The 18,237-nt window shown below is 32.0% G+C and overlaps 1 protein-coding gene across 3 annotated transcripts; it reads right to left on the bottom strand.

The window, feature by feature from the left end:
- Positions 1 to 866: 866 nt before the first annotated feature.
- On the bottom strand, positions 867 to 9,303 carry LOC100266395 (uncharacterized). 3 transcript variants are annotated; one of them, XM_019226490.2, is made up of 6 exons: positions 8,085 to 9,303; positions 6,087 to 7,836; positions 5,732 to 5,983; positions 2,790 to 2,870; positions 1,590 to 2,219; positions 867 to 1,079 (listed from the first exon to the last, which is right to left on the bottom strand). In XM_019226490.2, exons 2-6 carry the CDS (start codon positions 7,362 to 7,364, stop codon positions 1,023 to 1,025), a joined length of 2,298 nt encoding a protein of 765 aa, XP_019082035.1. In that variant the 5' UTR covers positions 7,365 to 7,836; positions 8,085 to 9,303; the 3' UTR covers positions 867 to 1,022. The 3 variants fall into 3 exon arrangements, with proteins under 3 accessions (XP_019082035.1, XP_002280705.1, XP_019082034.1); XM_002280669.5 differs by having other exon boundaries at positions 8,867 to 9,258; XM_019226489.2 differs by having other exon boundaries at positions 9,059 to 9,231.
- Positions 9,304 to 18,237: the final 8,934 nt, after the last annotated feature.

Raw genomic sequence — 18,237 nt, forward strand, 5'->3', positions numbered from 1 at the left:
CTAGAGCTTTGGAGGGTGTGTCCAGACATTTTTTACAGGAGAGTGGAAGGAAGCATCACTCAATTGCAAAAATATCAGGGAGTTTTAGTACTTCCAGGAAGTCGCGACCTCAACAGGAGCCGTGGAGCAACCCTTTGCTTGGGTAGATAGAAGTGGCCCAGCCAAGCCAAGGGCTAGTGCCCAAACGGGTGAGAGTGTCCTCCATCCAAACGTATTTCACTCCGGTAAAGCAAGCTTCCGAACATATTTCACTAAGATAGAGCAAGCTTCCTAACATATTTCACTGGGATAAAGCAAGCTTCCGGACATATTTCACTAAGATAGACTAAGCTTCCGGACAGATAGTTAATTAAGAAAAACCCTGAGCAATAAAGTAAGCATAAAAATTGAAGCATTTGTAAGTTACAAATGTTATACAGGAATTTTTTTTTCAAAAAAAAGTAGATGAAAAAAATATAACAAAAGAAAAAATAAACAAAAATAAAAAAATAAATTTAAAGTTAATAGATAATATATATAAACTCATTTCACCTGTTTTTTTTTTCCTTCATCTATATAAAAATTAAATTATTTTAAAATATATAAATTTTAAACTAATTTTTACTTTTTTTTAATAATAAATCAAATATAAAAAAAATCATTTTCTAACATCTTTTTCTGTCCTAGATTTTTTTATTTATTACAACCGTACTATTGTGTTATTCAATACTAAGGCCTAATCCTAACTTACTATGATATAACAACTCTAATTTTAACGGGCATTTTAACTCTATTTATTTTGAGTTGACAAAAATGAAAAGTAGCGAGAGAGAGAGAGAGAGAGAGAGGAGAAAACCTCATCATCCTGTTATCTGGGGTCATGGGAATGGCTGAACAGAATCATCTAATTTATTGAAAATGGAAATCTCTACAGGTGAAATGGGGTTATTGCCCCAGTAAGTGATGTGATGAACAAAAAATTACATTTTATTTTTACATACAAATGTACAGACACAACCAGATTCTGAGATCACCTGGGCCTTCTAGTTGCTGATGTCAAAGTATTTTGGATCTGAAGGAAAATCATATTCCACTTGTAGCTGCAATACAGAAACAACCCCTTGTAAGATTAGGGTTCAGAACACAGATTATATAAGAAAAATTACTTGGATGACTCCGAAGATTAAACAAATCTAAAAGAACTAAGGTTGCAGAATATGTTCATTATTCTCTAGTCAAATCACATGTAACATTCAGAAGATGAAGGAAATAGACTTCCATTCCTTCTGGAGATGTGTTTTTGGGATTTAAGAGTCAATATCTTGCAACATGATTTGCTAAGCTTGTTAGGAACTTCCATGGAAATGGAGCACCATCCCAGTTATACCCACCTAATCTAACAGGATAGATAAGTCCTCTACTGGACTGCTTCTGTCTTTTGTCATTTTTCTTTTCTGGTCAGAATAAGCAGAGCCTATGTATATGTACAGAATAAATTTCAGTAATGCTAAGCCAACAATTGAAGCTAGCTTATTATCACATGCAACAGGCAAGTAAACCATATTAGTTGATAATATTGAAGTTGGCAAATGGTAAAGAGTTCAGCATACCTTTCCCTCATCAGCATCTGAATGGCGTTGAGGGAATACCACCCTTAGATCATTATATAAGTAGAAGCGTCGCTCCCCATCAATGTCCATATTGTCTCTTGTTGGTACAGATAAAGGATCGGATTTGCACCTCTGGATTGACCTCACACATTTCTTAGGAGGTGTGCATAAAAACCGGAGATGAAGAGCATAACGCAGAACACCAGCACCAGTTGTGTTCTCATTGACCTTTGAAGGGCTATGTACAGATTTGCTTTCAGTTACATGGCATGTATTCAATGGAGCATTGTTCAGCCTACTGGTCTTTAGGTATTCACTACTGTTGAGTTTGCTAAAATGCAAGGCTGGTGAGCCTCCTTCTTCGTTACTTTGGGATCGATGGACAGGATCCCCAGTGTAGTCCGGAACTGCAGTTTCTATCATTTCCACACCCTGGCTTGTAGATCTTATTGTATGTGCAGCATCAACTCCATTTGAATTTGAAAAATCCCTGCTTGGTAAAGAATGACTGGTGTTTGAGATTAAAGATGGCTTGACATCATTTTTCATGCGAGGAACTCTTTGTCCTCCATTCCCTGGTACAGAAGTCGATCTAGATGAGGCCAGAGTGACCTTTTGGCGCAGAAATGTCTTTTTTTAAATAAAAAAAAAGATACAGGGAAAAAAATAGCAAATGTAAGGATCTCAGTTCACACTTAAATAAATAAATGAAACAGAAAAAAAAGAAGAAAAAATACTGCAGTATGACAGTTAAATGTGAAATGAAAACACAGTTGAAATAGAAATATCTAGATGAATGAGAGACAACTAATAACATAAACGCCCATGAGAAGTTAGAGGTAGCGCCAAAGATCAGGGAAAGCCAAATGCTGTCTATGACGATTCAAGCATGTGTGACAAATACAAATAAGTGCACTAATAAGGAGGAGAAATCCAAGTTGAAGGCTCCAAAGGACGAGAGCAAGGCCAAAATGACCATGTTTTGAGGTTAGGAAAAAAGACATGATTGTCGACTTGACAAAGGATACGACTCTAGATAGGCCGGAATGGGAAAAAGAGATTCATGTAGCTGACCCTATGTAGTTGGAATTAACCCTTTGTTGAGTTTAAAACTTGAAATTTCGTGAAAAAACATATAGTGTCTCATGTCAATAAACATTTCATAAGATTTAAAATATATCGCATATTTTTCCTGCTAACCTTGGTACCAGATGGCATGTCACTCAAATCATAGTTACAAAGAAAGGTGTGAATGGGCGTCTTTTCTGGATTGCTAAGTACCTGCCAAAAGCAATTCAATTGAGGGTAAAACAGCCATACACTGAGTTATAAGTCTCACAAGTATCATTTCAGATTCTACTGCTCAATGTATAGAAGCTCCCATACAGCATGTAAGTATTCTACTAAGCAATAAAACAAAATTGCAACCACTGGGACATCTCAAAAACACTTGTCATAAGGGTCATTCCTATTTTAACATCCAGCTTTTGCCATTTAGGCAACCATTTTAGCCACAACCTTGTCGATGAGGCCATGTTTTGTAAGCTCTATATGAATCATGTTCCTGCTATTTAAGTGGTTGTGCACAAGCAAGGGAGAACACAAGGCAGATGGAAAACAATTTTAAATGTTTTGAATTCTTACGTGTAATTGCCCGTAAAGCATCTAGAGGATCTGAAACAAATTTCAAAAAACAATGGGGCATGTCTCCAAACATCTCGACTTTGACCAAGAAATCAGTGTTCACTCCATCATTTCCCTTCATATGCTTTCCCTCTTGAGCATGAGCTCATCACTCACTTGCCACTAAGCAAATTTAGCTCATCCTAAAAGCCAGATTCCCAAAACTCCAGCTGCTTTAGAAGGAAAAATTGCTTGCATCACAATCAACTATGATAACAAAACTCCTACCATTTTTTTCTAATGGAAACTCAAGATCTTGAGCAACAACTGAGCCATCAAACGACATTTTTAGGTCTCAAATGAAATTGTCAAATCTTTTTTTCTCCTACACTTCCAGTATTATACTCAATTTTTTTTTTCCGAGTCTCTACTCATAGGACTTTAAATCCCAAGACTACAAAATTGAAAACTATCCTGCATCACCCAATAAAAAATAGGTAAAAATATTCCTAAACATAATTCCATGAAACATAGTTCTAAAGGGTATTGCAAACAGGAGAAACAACCGGGGAACTCGAGCAAACTACTTGGGAACTTATGTTGGCACTAGGGGAGTATTCTAAAATCAGATTTAATCCACATACCAAAAATAAGTAAAGAAATTATCAAGGAATGAACAACAAAAATGCAAATGCTTATATGCTTCATCCAATAAGGCTATGGTCATAAGCAATGGTTCATCCACTAGAGCCATGATCACAAGCAAATCTAATCAACCCCCTTCAATAATGATGACGGAAACTACAATAATGCAGATTTTCCCCTCCAAAGACCCAAAAAAAAAAACAGAAAAAACTGCCAAAAAGTGTATCCGAAAAGGGTTTCAAAGCTGCAACAAACTCTCTTGTTCAGATTAAACATGGATTTGCCCAAAAGCTCATGAAAACTGGTACCTACAGGAGAAGAGTCAGACAGTGAGCCATCATGCTCTCCTATGAAGGAGGACATTCTATCAGCTTTAGTTACAAACGAGGCCTTCAGATAGAGTTCCAGACATAAAATCCTGGTTGGACAAGTGATGGAAAGCTGGAAATTTCTGTTCCAACAAGTAAAATCCTAAGCGAATTGTCCTTAAAACAAAATCTCTAGAAAAATAACAAATTAGAGACAAATCCAACAATCAGCATTTTGGATCAAATTCCACAAAGCCATCAGCTCAGCTTTCCACCACACACAAAAAATGGATGTTTAAGAGTTCGTTTGGTGGTGATTCTAGGAAGCGTTTCTAACCTTTCTAGCACTTGAAATTTTTTATCAAAAGAGTTGTTTTCAAATATTAAAAAGATTAGAAATGTTTCCTAGAATTACTGCCAAACATGCTCTAAATCTCCCAAAATACTAATTCATTGCCTTTTCCATAATATCTTACACATGAAATCATTCTTCTGACTGACATTTTGTCACCTCAAAACAAATCGATCAACTTTTCACCAGTTGCAAGAAACCCAAAAAGCTATGACACTCCACAAGGCTGCATACACTAGAATTGAATCTTTAACCATAATATCCCACAAAACATAAATATCACAAATTAAAACTTTGTCTGCAAAATCACTATTAGCAATGTCCTGAAACTCTTGTATACCACTAGTTGGTGGTATGGATTTGTTCCAAATCCAAGTTTTATTGGCAGGTCAACAATAAGAGAAGAAATTAATGGTGAAGAGCATATGGCAAAAAGACATGCAGGCTTACATGTTTCATCCAACAAGTATGTCCACAAATGAATACGGACATCAAGCTCCACCAATAATAATGGAGATTGCAATGACATGAATTTTCACTAAAAATTAATAAAAGGACTCTTTGCAGAGAGTGTTCAGAGGAAGAAAGAACTCTCTTGATTACATACAGAATATGGCAACATCTCAAAACTTACAAAAAGTGGTGCCTAAAACAATACCAGGTCAACAACCACATGGAGAGCCACCATGATCACGAGAGCCCACCTCTCCTTCAAAACAAACTTCCTAGAATGGATCCCTCTCTCAACTTTGGATACAACCTACCCCATTTAGTAATGTTTCACACACACAGTCCTTGTTGGATCAGGAATAGCAAGTTGGCAATTCCTAATTCTTCTTAAGCCTCTTCCGAATGAACATTTCTTAAAGTATCTTTTTCTTTCCTAGAGGTCATGATTTAGTTTGCTACGCAGCTTTTCTAACATTGCTTATTTGTTTGGTCAAGTTCCTCATCAATTATCCCTGAAATTTCCTGCTTGTGTTTACAGCATAATTTTGGGGCAACATTTCAACTTCAATTTCTTGTACTGTTTCCTTCTTTGCATCCTTTACTGGAACTGGGTTACTAGTAAATCTAAACAGGAAGTGAATGAACTCTTCTACTACTATGCACCTAAATCAATGTATTATACTAGATTCAAATAAAAGGAGTTAGTAGTCCACTAGTCCCAAGTTGATAATCAATCAAATTTTTGACAGATAAAATCCAAGTACCAGTTGTATCCGCCCTTTCATTGGTATACGCAGGCGGTTCTTTTCTGCTCGTGAGTCATTAATGCTAAGGCTCCTCTTCATTTTTGGGCCTCTGTACTTGTCTGATGGAAAATTCCCAGCAAGATCTATTGATGAATAGTACAGTAAGTAGTTATCCCCATCCACACTAGTTACTGCAAAAGGAAGCTTCTTAGGTTTGGGTGAGAAATTCCCTCCAGTGACATTAAGAACAGCTAGGAAACCATCGATTTTCTGCATATAAAAATCATAAAAAAGAAGTTGAAGAAAAACGTGTATAAGTAGCAGAAGTTAAACACATGAATACCACCTTATATCACAGGATGTTGATACTAACCTGACTGACTTTCCCAGATGATAACCGGCCAGACAACAGGGACTCCTCAAATGAACCAACTAAGGACCTTCTAACATGCAATCCACTCAAAATTCTGACATACTTGATACATTGTGGATTAATGGTTGAATCATGCCCACAATGCTCACCCATGCTCGAGATAATCTCAGGTGTAAACAGGTTTAATTTTTTCTGGAGAAGATCAATATCTTCAAATGATTTGCTTGACAACCCAAAGTACTCTTCCTTCTGGGAAGATAAAAGGCCTGAGACAGTTCTATCAAGCGACTGTTCCACATCCTTTAAGGTCAAATAGTCATCATCTAATTCTTCCCTATTATCCTTGCATCTTCCAGCAGCTTTTATTCTTTCAGGGAATTTTGGACCAAGAGGAGATAAAGATAGTGGAGGGGAGAGCACCTTTATTGAAGATATAGCTATTGCTTCAGAGTGGGACCCCAACTCAGCTGTTTCTCCAAAGTAGTTAAGTCCAGGTGAAGATAAAACGGGATTATGAGACAGTAGGCCCTTCTTCCCAAGCAAAGGGCCATCAGTGAGAAAAATGGAATTTGCCCCATAGGTATCATCAGGAGAATTCTGCCACTCTGGGGAACCAGGTGCAGACCAGATTGGAGGACTGAAATAATTGGAGCTCTCGATATTAGCTTTTTTATGATCTTGTGACTCAGAAACATTATAATTGTCACTACATCCCTGGGGAGCAGTCTGATGAATAAGGTGACGAGTGTCATGGGCATCACCATCAAATTGATCTGGGAGAAGCATGCCACTCAAAGGTGACAATAACCGCTTCCTCACTTGCAACCCACTGGCATCAGTTGCATCGCCGGTGATACAAGCAACAACAGATGAGGGTTGATTCCCCTCAAAGATATTAGCAGGAGAACTGAGAGCCCTTGATTCAAAACCCACAATTCTTGAAACAGGACTCTGAATATTCCGAGAACTTTTACGAGTGAACAAGCCATTTTTCTCTGTAGAGCCAATCTTCAACCTGTGTAAGTTGGATGTACCCTCATTGTGAGTATCCAGGCCACCTGGGTCCTGCGGAAGCTCCAGGATGGTTTTCCTTTGGAAATCTCCTAAAGAAGAGCATGGCAATTCCATTGCCATTCGATTGCCTGGGTTTCCCCCATGCAATCCACTTAAATCACAGCTGCTCACACCAACAAATCGAGATGGAGTTTGCACAAATGTGCTCAATGATGTGGTCACTTCCTCAGCGACCGCACTGGAGGACACTTGAGGCAAGCCCATATTTAGGGTCGAATATGTTATTGTCCTAAGTCTTCAAGAGGGTCCTTTTTTCAGTTTATTTATCCAATGTTTCAAACTTCTATTCTTTGCCCCCTAATAAGTACACTCTTACACAAAGATCGACCCTGTCTCAATTTCCCAATGAACAAATGAAATTCAAGTTGTTCAATCCCATCACTGCCATCAAAGATTATTAAAACCTCACAATCCCTAACTCCCACCCCAACTTCACCAAGAAAGTAGAAATTCCCAGGATTACAAATCCATATATATATTATAGTGCCTATTACTAGCAATCTACCTAATGCGTCATGGCTTCAACTACAGCACTCTCATGAGATCCTCAAGAGAAACTCAACCATTAACCGGGAATCCAAACCGCACAGCAAGGATAACCCATCTCTCCTTCACACCAGCAAGCAACAATAGAAGTGAGGTTCATGTTGATTGTAGCAAACCAACACACAGAATCCTGGTATACATCAGAAAAAGAAAGTGTGTTATAACCGGTATGAAAATCAAATAAAATACAAAAAGGCCAAGAGAAACAATTTTGCAGACTTCATTTTCCATTACCCTGTGCTTATCGACTGACAAAACTAAGGAAAAGACTGGTAAATAAAATTTTGCACCTTTGGTTTTTTTTTTTTTTTTGCTGGTTTGATTTCTTAGAAATGAGAAAGTCGACTTAGTTAGAACCAAATATAAGACAAGACTCACTTAATTGTGTGTTTTTCTTTCCATGGTTCCAAAATAATGGAAATGCCACGACTAGGATATAATTTCTTTTCCTTCCTTTTCTTTTCCTCCATTTTCTCAGCAACCAAACCGATCATCACATCTTTACATCCAACTTGAGAGAAAAAAACCCAGAAAATATCACCTAGGAAATACACATGCTACTCAGGAAACTTCAAAATCTAGCTAGGCTTTAGGCATTGATCTTTGATTTTAACAGAAAATATTTTAACAGGAAACCCACAACTAATTCCAAATAACACTCCAACACACTAAAAGTTTAACAACAATGCAATCGAGAAGAACTCATTTTCTCTCCAATTTCAGCAGATGAGAATCAAAGCCAAACACAATCTCTCCAAACAACACAGCAACAAGTACATAATCACAAAATCCCCAACTTCAATCTATAAGACTATAATCCACATCAAAGTACAATAATTCAACCATTTCACTCAGTATAATCTGATTGGATGCTGAGAAACCAGAGGTAAATAGAAAAAGGAACAGAAAATTAATCTGCCAATTTTCCCAAAACCCAAAAAGGAGTGAAAAAAATTCAGCTGAGCTAAATTGAGCTTTCTTTTCTTTCTTACGAACTAAAAACCGAGAGGAAAAAAAAACCCTCAGTTTTCTCGGCGACCAAACAGAATCGAAAAAAATTATCAAAAAAATCGCAATCGTGTATCGATGAAATCAAAGTCGATCATCAAAACTCTTATCACACACAAAAAATAAAATGAAAAAATCGGGTCCAGACCCACCAGTGAAGCTTTGATTCATTCAACAAAAAACGAATAAACCCTGAGCTGACCCAAATATTTTCTGAAATAAAAAGCAAAATCAAAACGCCCCGTTTTGAAATTCCATATTTTCCTGAAATTTTCTTCTCTTCCTCTTCTCCTTAGAACTGCTTCTCCTTGCGTTGAATTTGCGGTTCCTCAGCATTCCCATACCTCTCTCCTCTCCCGTCTCCCTCCTCTTGTGTGAGCCTCAGCTTCTCAAATTATACGCGTCATCGTTTAACCAGAAACGTCTGGCTGTTCCTTGTGAAATGTGTGTGTGGGGTTAGCCTTCACAAACCCATATTTCTAATACCACATGCTGCTCTTTCCAAGTTGCGGCCTCTTTTATTCTCCCAACATCCGTCCTACTCAATTCAAATTTGCTAAGTAACTCATTTATGGTATAACTTGATTTAACATTGATATGTTTTTTTCCTTTTTTTTCTTTTTTATATGATGTTATCAAAATTATTTTTATTTAAATGATTTTAAAAAATATTCATTATAACATCCCATAAACATTCAATCTAGAAATTGTCAAGAATATTTAATGCGGTGGTTTGATTTTCAAATATTAGGTATTCAAATTTAATATAAAGGTTATAATTTTAATGTGGATAAACATGAATTATAATGTACTAAATGGTAAAATTATGTGGCGACAAGAGATTGTTTTTTTACTAAGAAAAATATGGTAAAATTATGATTCTAGAACAAGTCACCTTCCGTGTATCATATGGACAAATTTTTTTATTTTAATTTATAAAAATTTGGAATTATGAATGTATGAATTGTAGCTATGTGGAACCCATGGACATGATTGGAAATAATTTGTGGTCGTTGATTATTTTTGGAAAAATCGTGTGCGGGTGGGCTTATGGTAAGGTTCCACGTGTCGGAGACTGAGCTGGCACTCAATTGGAGACGTGTCATACAAGGAGTCATCGTATGAAACGTGTCAACCGCTGATGGGAAACATTCAATTAATCCTATTTTTAAAATTTTAAATATTATTTTAAAATTGTATGCAACCATTGATCCAACTCAATTCTATGTGCTGCTACGTGTTTTCTTCAAATTTTATAAAATATTTTATTAACTTATTTTACCTATATATTTAATTTATTATTTAAAAATTCAATTACTTACTCCATGATAATGAAATATTACTATTTTGAATTTTTTTAAATTATAGAGGTGTAATTTCTTGATTAGAAATCAAAGAAATTCTTGGTGAAAAATAACAAGATAACCCTTAATTTTAAAAAAATAATCCCACTTTCCAACAACTTTAAGGGGGTGTTTGGTACATGGGAATAGGGAGTGGGAATAGATATCTCATTCATTTTCTCCCTTATTCCTATATTTGGATAAATGTTAAGAAGGCGGAAATGAAATAAAAAATTATTCCGGCAGAAATCAAATCCAACTTATGAGTCGGATTTGCATTAATTAAAAGTAGGTGGTATTCTGATTCATTAAACCTATTTGATAATATAAAATAACCTAAATTACTATTTTATCCTCTTATCTTGTTCTTCAAACCCGATGTTTATCTTATTTGTAAAGGTAGAGATCCATTCATCATCCACTTCTTATCTTCTTTGCAAAGCTAGAGACCCACTCATCATCCAATTCTCTGCAACAAGTGATTCTTCCAAATTGAATCAATTAAACCTTCCACGATATTTAAAAAAAAAAAATCAATTTCTAATTTATAGGGTTTTGGATGTTCATTTTGATTGTTGGATCTAGGATTCGTCATTGTTTACTGCAACTAGGTTCTGAAAACTCCCTTCTACATCTTCGATCAGGTTTACCTTATTTTCTCTTTCTTCTTCTACTTCTTTATATGTGTTTCTTCTTCTCTATAAATCAATTAATTTTTTTTTATTAATTTATGTTTGGAATCTTTGATGTTTCTTTATCTTGTATTAATGGAAACTAGAGAGAAAAATTGCAATGGTTGGAAAAAGATTTTTCGATTTCACGTGTTTACAATATTGAAAATTTTTAATGGTTAGGAAAAAAATAAAAAGAAAAAAACAAACAAAAACAAAACTTTTGTTCAATTTAGATGAAGATCTCAAGGTTGAATGGACAAAACAACTTCTTCAAACCCCATAAATCTCCATGTTGCATCCTTGTTGATTTATTGTCTTTAGGTTGGATTGATAGAAATTTTAGGTTGGATTTTGTTTCATCAATTTCCTATGAACTTTTTTATTGATTTGATGGCTTAATTTTGGAGGATATACTAGTTGTAGATTTTAGTAGATATGGTACTTATATTGAGAACTAGAATGAAGTTTGTGTTTTTTTATTTCCCTTTTTGCAAATAAGAAATAAGTATTTGGTAGCTTTGACAATTTATATGTTCTTATATTTTTTTTCTTTTTTTTTTCTTAGTAAAATATAATTCTATAGCTTTTTTTGCATGACAAATTATTTAAAATTTTGATAAAAAAAACGAATATTTATAATTTTTTAAGGTTATGGATTTGATCGGATATGATACTTGTTGAAAATTAGAATAAATTTGAATTCTTTTATTTCCTCTTTTGAAAATAGGAAAAACATTTGCTAGCTTTGAGAATTTAAATATTATAATAAATAATTTTTTTTAAAAAAAAATATAATTTTATAACTACATAAGCATGACAAATTATTCAAATTTTCAATAAAAATAATAATTGAATATTTGTGCATTAGGGTTATACGATTTTTTATGGTTAATTTTTTATTTATTGAGTATATATATATATATATATATATATATATATATATATATATATATATATATATATATATATATATATATATATATATATATATATATATTTTAGTCTTATTATTTAATAACAAAAAACTTCTCAAATTTTATTTTTTTAAAATAAAAGTAAAAATAAAAAAATATTTTAAATTATATGTAAGGATATTATTGTAAATTTATTTCTTTTTCATTTCCATTCCTATTATTATCAAACATTGGAATGGAAACAAATAATCATTCCAATCTTGTATTCCTAAGTTCATCAAAATGCTAGAAATGGAATCATCAAATTCATTCCATTCCACTAAGAAATAGGAAAGGAAACAAAATATTATTTCCATTCCCTATTCCGACTTACCAAACACCCCCTAAATATAATCTTGTTTTCATAAAAACATGCATTTTATATTATTTTTTTTTCTTAATTTTTATTTGTCTCATCTTAATGTTTCTCTAAATGTATAACTCCCTTCATCCACTTATCAATCTCATTTGTTTCTTTAATATCAATTTGCAATTATATATTTTTTTTTAAATATTAATCACAAAATTATTGTATTGTCAAATATAATGAATGATTAATATGCCTTTATTATATGTTTAATCTTTTTATATTTTATAATAAATTTGTCTTTATTATATTAAAATTTTTTATATTTTATAATTTTATATTTTAAAAAGTATGATCGTGATTGATGGAAGATTTTTATTTTTTTAAAAAAATTTATTAGTAATAAATCACATTGATTATTAAATTACATTAAAAAAAATTATATTTTTTAATTTATTTTTTTCAATGGTGTGAGGTTTGGTTAACAATTAGACAACCATTTTCTTAAGAAAATCGTATTTAATATTTAAAAGTAAGTGTTATTTTCCGGTTGAAAGGATTATCGGCCCGAATCTTTGTCAACCTCACAGATAAAATAGAAGAATATTTTTTTACACCAATAATTATATTATCCGCCGCCACTGGAGCTTCTAAACCGCCACTTTCTCTGACTTTTGCACCCAAGCCCTGAGCAATGGGGCCATACCACTAGCCCCATTAAAAAATGGTGGAAATTAAGGAGAGTGGGGGAAGAGGTGGAGGTTTGAGAGGCAAATGATGGTGATGAGGAAATGAGTTGCTTTGAAAAAATAAAGAGATGAGATGGAGCGGTGCACCTAACAATGCCTTTCAATTCAATTACCACCTCTGTTTTGTACATAAAGACTAGGACCATTATGTCTCCATAATTAATAATGAACATCTCCATTCTAATTGACCAATTGCTCCTTCAAAGTTGATTGCTTCCATAATGGTTCAAACTCCTTGTGTCTGTCCAACCTTAATTATCGGATTAATTGATTGAAAATATGAAAATATTTTAAATTTATAAAGTTAATAGAAAAGTAACTCATCTTTTATATAAATATTTTTTAATATTTCGATTATTTATATATGTATTTTAAAATAAATTATTATTTTTGTAAGAAAAATTAAAGACATTCCTATTCAAAATGAGTATTTTTTTATGATAAGAAAAAAAAATGGAGGGTTGGTTTTACAAACTAAGATGATTTCTTTCATATTTTAATTAAATAACCATTTTTTATTTAAGGATGATAATAATAGGTTAGAAATGTGCTTAAATGATAACCCCTGGTGAAAGTAGTCTTTTATTTTTTATAATAGAAATTTGTTATAATTTTTTTATATATATAATTTAGTAGGGAATCTTGTATTCTTTGGAATAATTTTCAAATGTTTTTAAAAAATATATATTTTTGTAAAGTTTTCTAAGTAATAATTGAAAATTTTGAGAATGGTTTGAAAACTGATGTACAGTGTCTAATAATAAGTCTAAGAAAAAGTTTTTTTTTTCTTTTTTTTTTTTGGTTTAAGTTCCCAAATAAAATTTTATTCTTAAAATAAAATCTATTTTTTGAAAACATTGTCAAATAAGTCTTATTTTCCTTTTTTATTATTGAAAAGGGCTCACCGAATGAGGATTTACCAAGTTGGTTTGTATGAAAAATATTTTTAAAAATACTTTTTTATTTTTTATTTTAGAATGAAAAAAACAGTTTTCTAAATTGATAAATTGATAAATGCAATTTGACAAACAGTTTTCTAAATTGATAAAAAAAACAGTTGTTTTGTTATAATTGAGCTCTATAACAAAATTTTATTTTTAGAAAATAAATAATTAGTTAAAAGGGATGAAATACTCTATATATTTGTAAATTTATCATTTCACATGTTTTTATTTGAAGAGTAACTCATTTTTGACATAAATATCCTTAATTATTTTAAGTATTTACAATATATTTTTTTTAAAAGTTATTTTATAAAAAATAATAAGAGCATTTTTGTCAAAATGAAGCCAAGAAAGGATGAAGGGTTAGATTTTCAAAATTGAGTTTTCAATGATCCTTTTAATCAAATAATCCTTTTGAAAATAACAAGTTTGAAAAGAATTGTCAAAAATTGACATTTAAGAATTGTTCTTAAAAAGTAATATACATTGCATGATCTTATAAAAAAAAATCCAATTATATACAAGAAGTGGCATGAACAAATTTGGAAGATGACTTATTTAAAACTTAGAATTACCTATCAATGTGACTAATATGAATTCAAAAGTTAGGATTTGATTTTTGCTATATACAAAATTGGAAATTAAACAAGAAAATATCATGAAACAAGGGGAATGACAATGGTCTTGGGCTTTAGGTTAGAAATTTAATGATTAGTTTTTTTTTGTTAGAAAAAAATTATATCCATTTTAGGGTTGATTATATGTATAATAGGACTACATAGACTTATCTACTTCTTGGTCTAGCAAACTTTCATAACTTTAAAATGCGTTTACATTGATTAAGCTTGAGGGCCATTATGTCATATTTACATTCTTGACTATATTATATAATTTTCAATGACTTATTAATGTTAGAGTTATTTATTTATTTAGTTACTATTTTTCTTTTTTATTTAGTTACTATATTAGAGTTATTCTCTTTCCTTCAAGGAGCAAGGATAAGTTAGTCTTTATTTCCTTTTATTAGGTCTATTTAAATTCTATTTTTTTTATGAGCGTTCATAATGAGAACCCGCAATTTTTCTTTTTTCTTTTTGAATATTTTTTGGATTTCACATGGTATTAGAGCAAAATTAATCTTTATGAGACCTATGATTTGTGATATCATGTGAGAAAGTTCAATCTCATACATACACTACTTTCGTGGATTCAACTCTACAGTGAGTTGGCTGGGGGCTTGCAAGGGGGCAATGCGCCATTTACTCAGGGTTTGGAGTAGAGCCTCAAAAAAAAAAAATCATATTTGGCTGATCGTGGAATTCATTTTTGTCGTGTTTGATCATGAGATATCATAATGGGTGATTATATCATTCTTTTCCTATTTGATCATAGTATTTGATTTTATATTCATTTTATTCGGTTCATAACTATTTTATTTTATTTAGTGGTTATTTGTTGTTTATTCGTCATGATTGGTGAATGGCATGGTTTTCTTCAATCTATTAGTGTGAGATTGGACAAAAAAAAATAATTTGTATTGGAATTATGTGATGAAATTTTTTCTAAAAAACATAAAGATGTAGGGTTATATCATTGACACTCTATGCAAACCTATGAATAAAAATAATGAAAAATAAGCAGAATAGTTAGATGTTTGGGAAGCAAGCAATTCAAAAATTATAACTTGGATCAATAACTTCATTGATAATTCAATAAGTATACAAATGACCAAGTATGAAAATGTTAAGGAGATTTGGGGACATTTGGAAATACTGTATACATAATTTAATTTTGGAAAATAGTATTAGTTAGAGACTAATATACAAACCCTTGAACAGAAAGATATCAGTATTAAGGAGTTTTATTATATTATGACTAATATCTAGGACTAGTTCGGTCTCATGAAATTAGTAGAGCTTTGGGCATTTGCATGTTATATTACTCGTAGAGAAAAACAATGTTTGATTCAATTTTTGATGGCCCTTTGTAGTGATTTTGAAGTATTATGTGGAACTATTTTGCGTCACAACTCACTTCCTTTTGTCGATTCAATGGTTAGTGAAGTATTGGCTAAAAAGATATGGCTTAAGTCATAAACAAGAACACCTTCTACATTTGTTTTGGCAGTCCCTTGTAGGCCACCTTCTAGGACACATTCCAATTAGAGAAAACCTTACTCAAGGGTTGTCAAGGATGAATGTAGCTACCATAATAAAAAGGGTCACTGGAAAGTTTGATGTTCGATTATCCTCCCTCAAACAATGTAAAACCTACCTTCTTAATAGTCTCAATAAAATCAATTCAATATTGGTCAGCAACGTTTTTACATATCTCTATAGTCTAATATTGTTGTAGTTGTTATTTCATTTGACTTATATGGATTTGGACCCACATTATCCTTTAATCCCACGATAACTTCCCTTAATGAATAGTTCAAGAAGTTCTTCATCACATAGCCACATGCTATGTCTACCTCTTCAAGTTTGCTAACCATTAGTTCTTCAGGTATATCTTTCTCCATATGGGTCTTGGACTCTAGGGCTTTTCACCATATATCCTCTAATTCTTTTTATTTTTATTTTTTTATCTCTTACATTTTCTATGTTTGTCATGACCGTTGATGACAATACTTTACCCTTGTTGGTATTAGTTTTGTTATACCTCATTTGTCTCTTCCTCACGTTTATCATGTTCTCAATCTTACATTGAATCTTGTCTTTGTTGGTTAATTATGTGACTTTAGTTACTTAGTTTTTTTTTTCTTCTACTTCTTGTTTTGTGTAAGATCCTCAATCCTAGAAGCTAATTGGGATAGACCATAAGTGAGTGGAGATTATATATTTTGGACAAGCTAAAAGTACCAACAATTATAACTTATAGCCTTGATTTATCTTTTTTTCGCTTGAGCCATTCTTCATCTAGTTTTTATTTATGACATTCTCATTTAGGGCATGCTTCATCTTCTCATTTAAAGTATTTAGTCTATACAGGAGCATTAGGAAATTTGTAAACACAAGATATTTCTGATTATAGTGGTTACAAATTGGCAAAATTTTCTACCTTACCTTTTAATATAAGTATTTTTTTTTCTTTTGTTCGATTTGATTTAGTTCATTTTGATGTGTGAAAACCTTTTTCAATTTCTACAAAATAAGGGTTTTGACATTATTGTTGGGTTTATCTTATGAAACATCATTATGATTTTTTGAATATTTATAATGTATTTCAAGTTTGTGTTAAAACTCAATATTCTACTGTTATCAAGTACTTCAAATGTTGCTTTTTGTGAATAACTTGCTTCACATGAAACTATTTACCATATGTCTTGTACTTGCACTTTAGAGTAAAATGGTGTTTGTAATACCTAACACTAATGAATTAAATAGGTAATAATGATTATCTTAGTACTTAACTTTAAACGCGTTTAATTAGATGTTAAAACTAGTTTAGTGTTAATCTTGTTTAATTATGAATTAAACTTTGATTAAGGTTAAGTGAGATTAATTAATGACTTAAGTATGCTTATTAAGTTCTTAGGGGCTGATTAGAGTTATGAAAACCTAAAGGACTAATGGGCAATTGTAAGTTTAATATTGGTTAATTCTGATGACTAAAGTGCAATTATGAAAAGTTGGGGTTGGTGGCTGCCATGTGGCCTACCAGCTCCTATTTGGCTGCATGGAGGCCCCTTTATAAGGGGTTGCAGCTTGTTTTGCACCATTTCACCTATTGCAGCTTGGATTAAAGAGAGGATCTAGAGAGAGAAAGTGTAGATTTGAGGTAAGCAAGTTGTTTAATTTAGTAATTTTGGTTCCTAAAGGTATGTTGAAACAAATTAACGATAAAATTTGTGTAAAAGTTGAGTGTAATTAGCTATAAACATGTTTTAGTTAAAAATCACAGTTAATTAAGGATTAAAGTATTTTATTAATGGTAAAATCAGCATAAATCTTTGTTTAGTTTGGTTTGATTGAAAAAGAGATTAGTAAACATGTGATTAATTAGGTTATTTGGACACTTGGGATTTGTTAATGGGTTAGGCTTTAAGAAAATCAAAACAATTAGTGTTTGGTAATTAATTAGGGAATATTAATATGCATTGTAAATATAGTTTAATTCAATTCAAATTTGATTTGAAAACCTGTGGGCATGTAGATTAGAGAATATTAGAATTAAAAATTAGCAATAGTAAATTGTATAGATTTTCATCGTTAGAAAGTCTAAATTACGTGTTTCATTTCAGTTCCTTATAATAGGTAAAGATCACCTACATAGAAGAATCACATAGGAAAAGTTCGTGTAAGATAGGGAATTTTATGTTGTTCTATGGTGTATTTGATTTCTTTCCTTAAAACATCTATTGGAATTTCATGTTATTTATATGATTTCATAAAATGTTTTAATGTGTCATTGCATCTCGGTTTATTGTATTGAAATGTTACAACGATATTGGAACGTATATTGATATGAAGATTCATGGTTTTGTGTTGTGGAAATGGTTCATAGTGTGGTTGCATTGCAAGAAGGATATGGAATAATCATAGATGATATTT

The sequence above is a fragment of the Vitis vinifera genome, chromosome 17, assembly GCF_030704535.1.
Source record: "Vitis vinifera cultivar Pinot Noir 40024 chromosome 17, ASM3070453v1".
Classification (NCBI taxonomy): Eukaryota; Viridiplantae; Streptophyta; class Magnoliopsida; order Vitales; family Vitaceae; genus Vitis; species Vitis vinifera.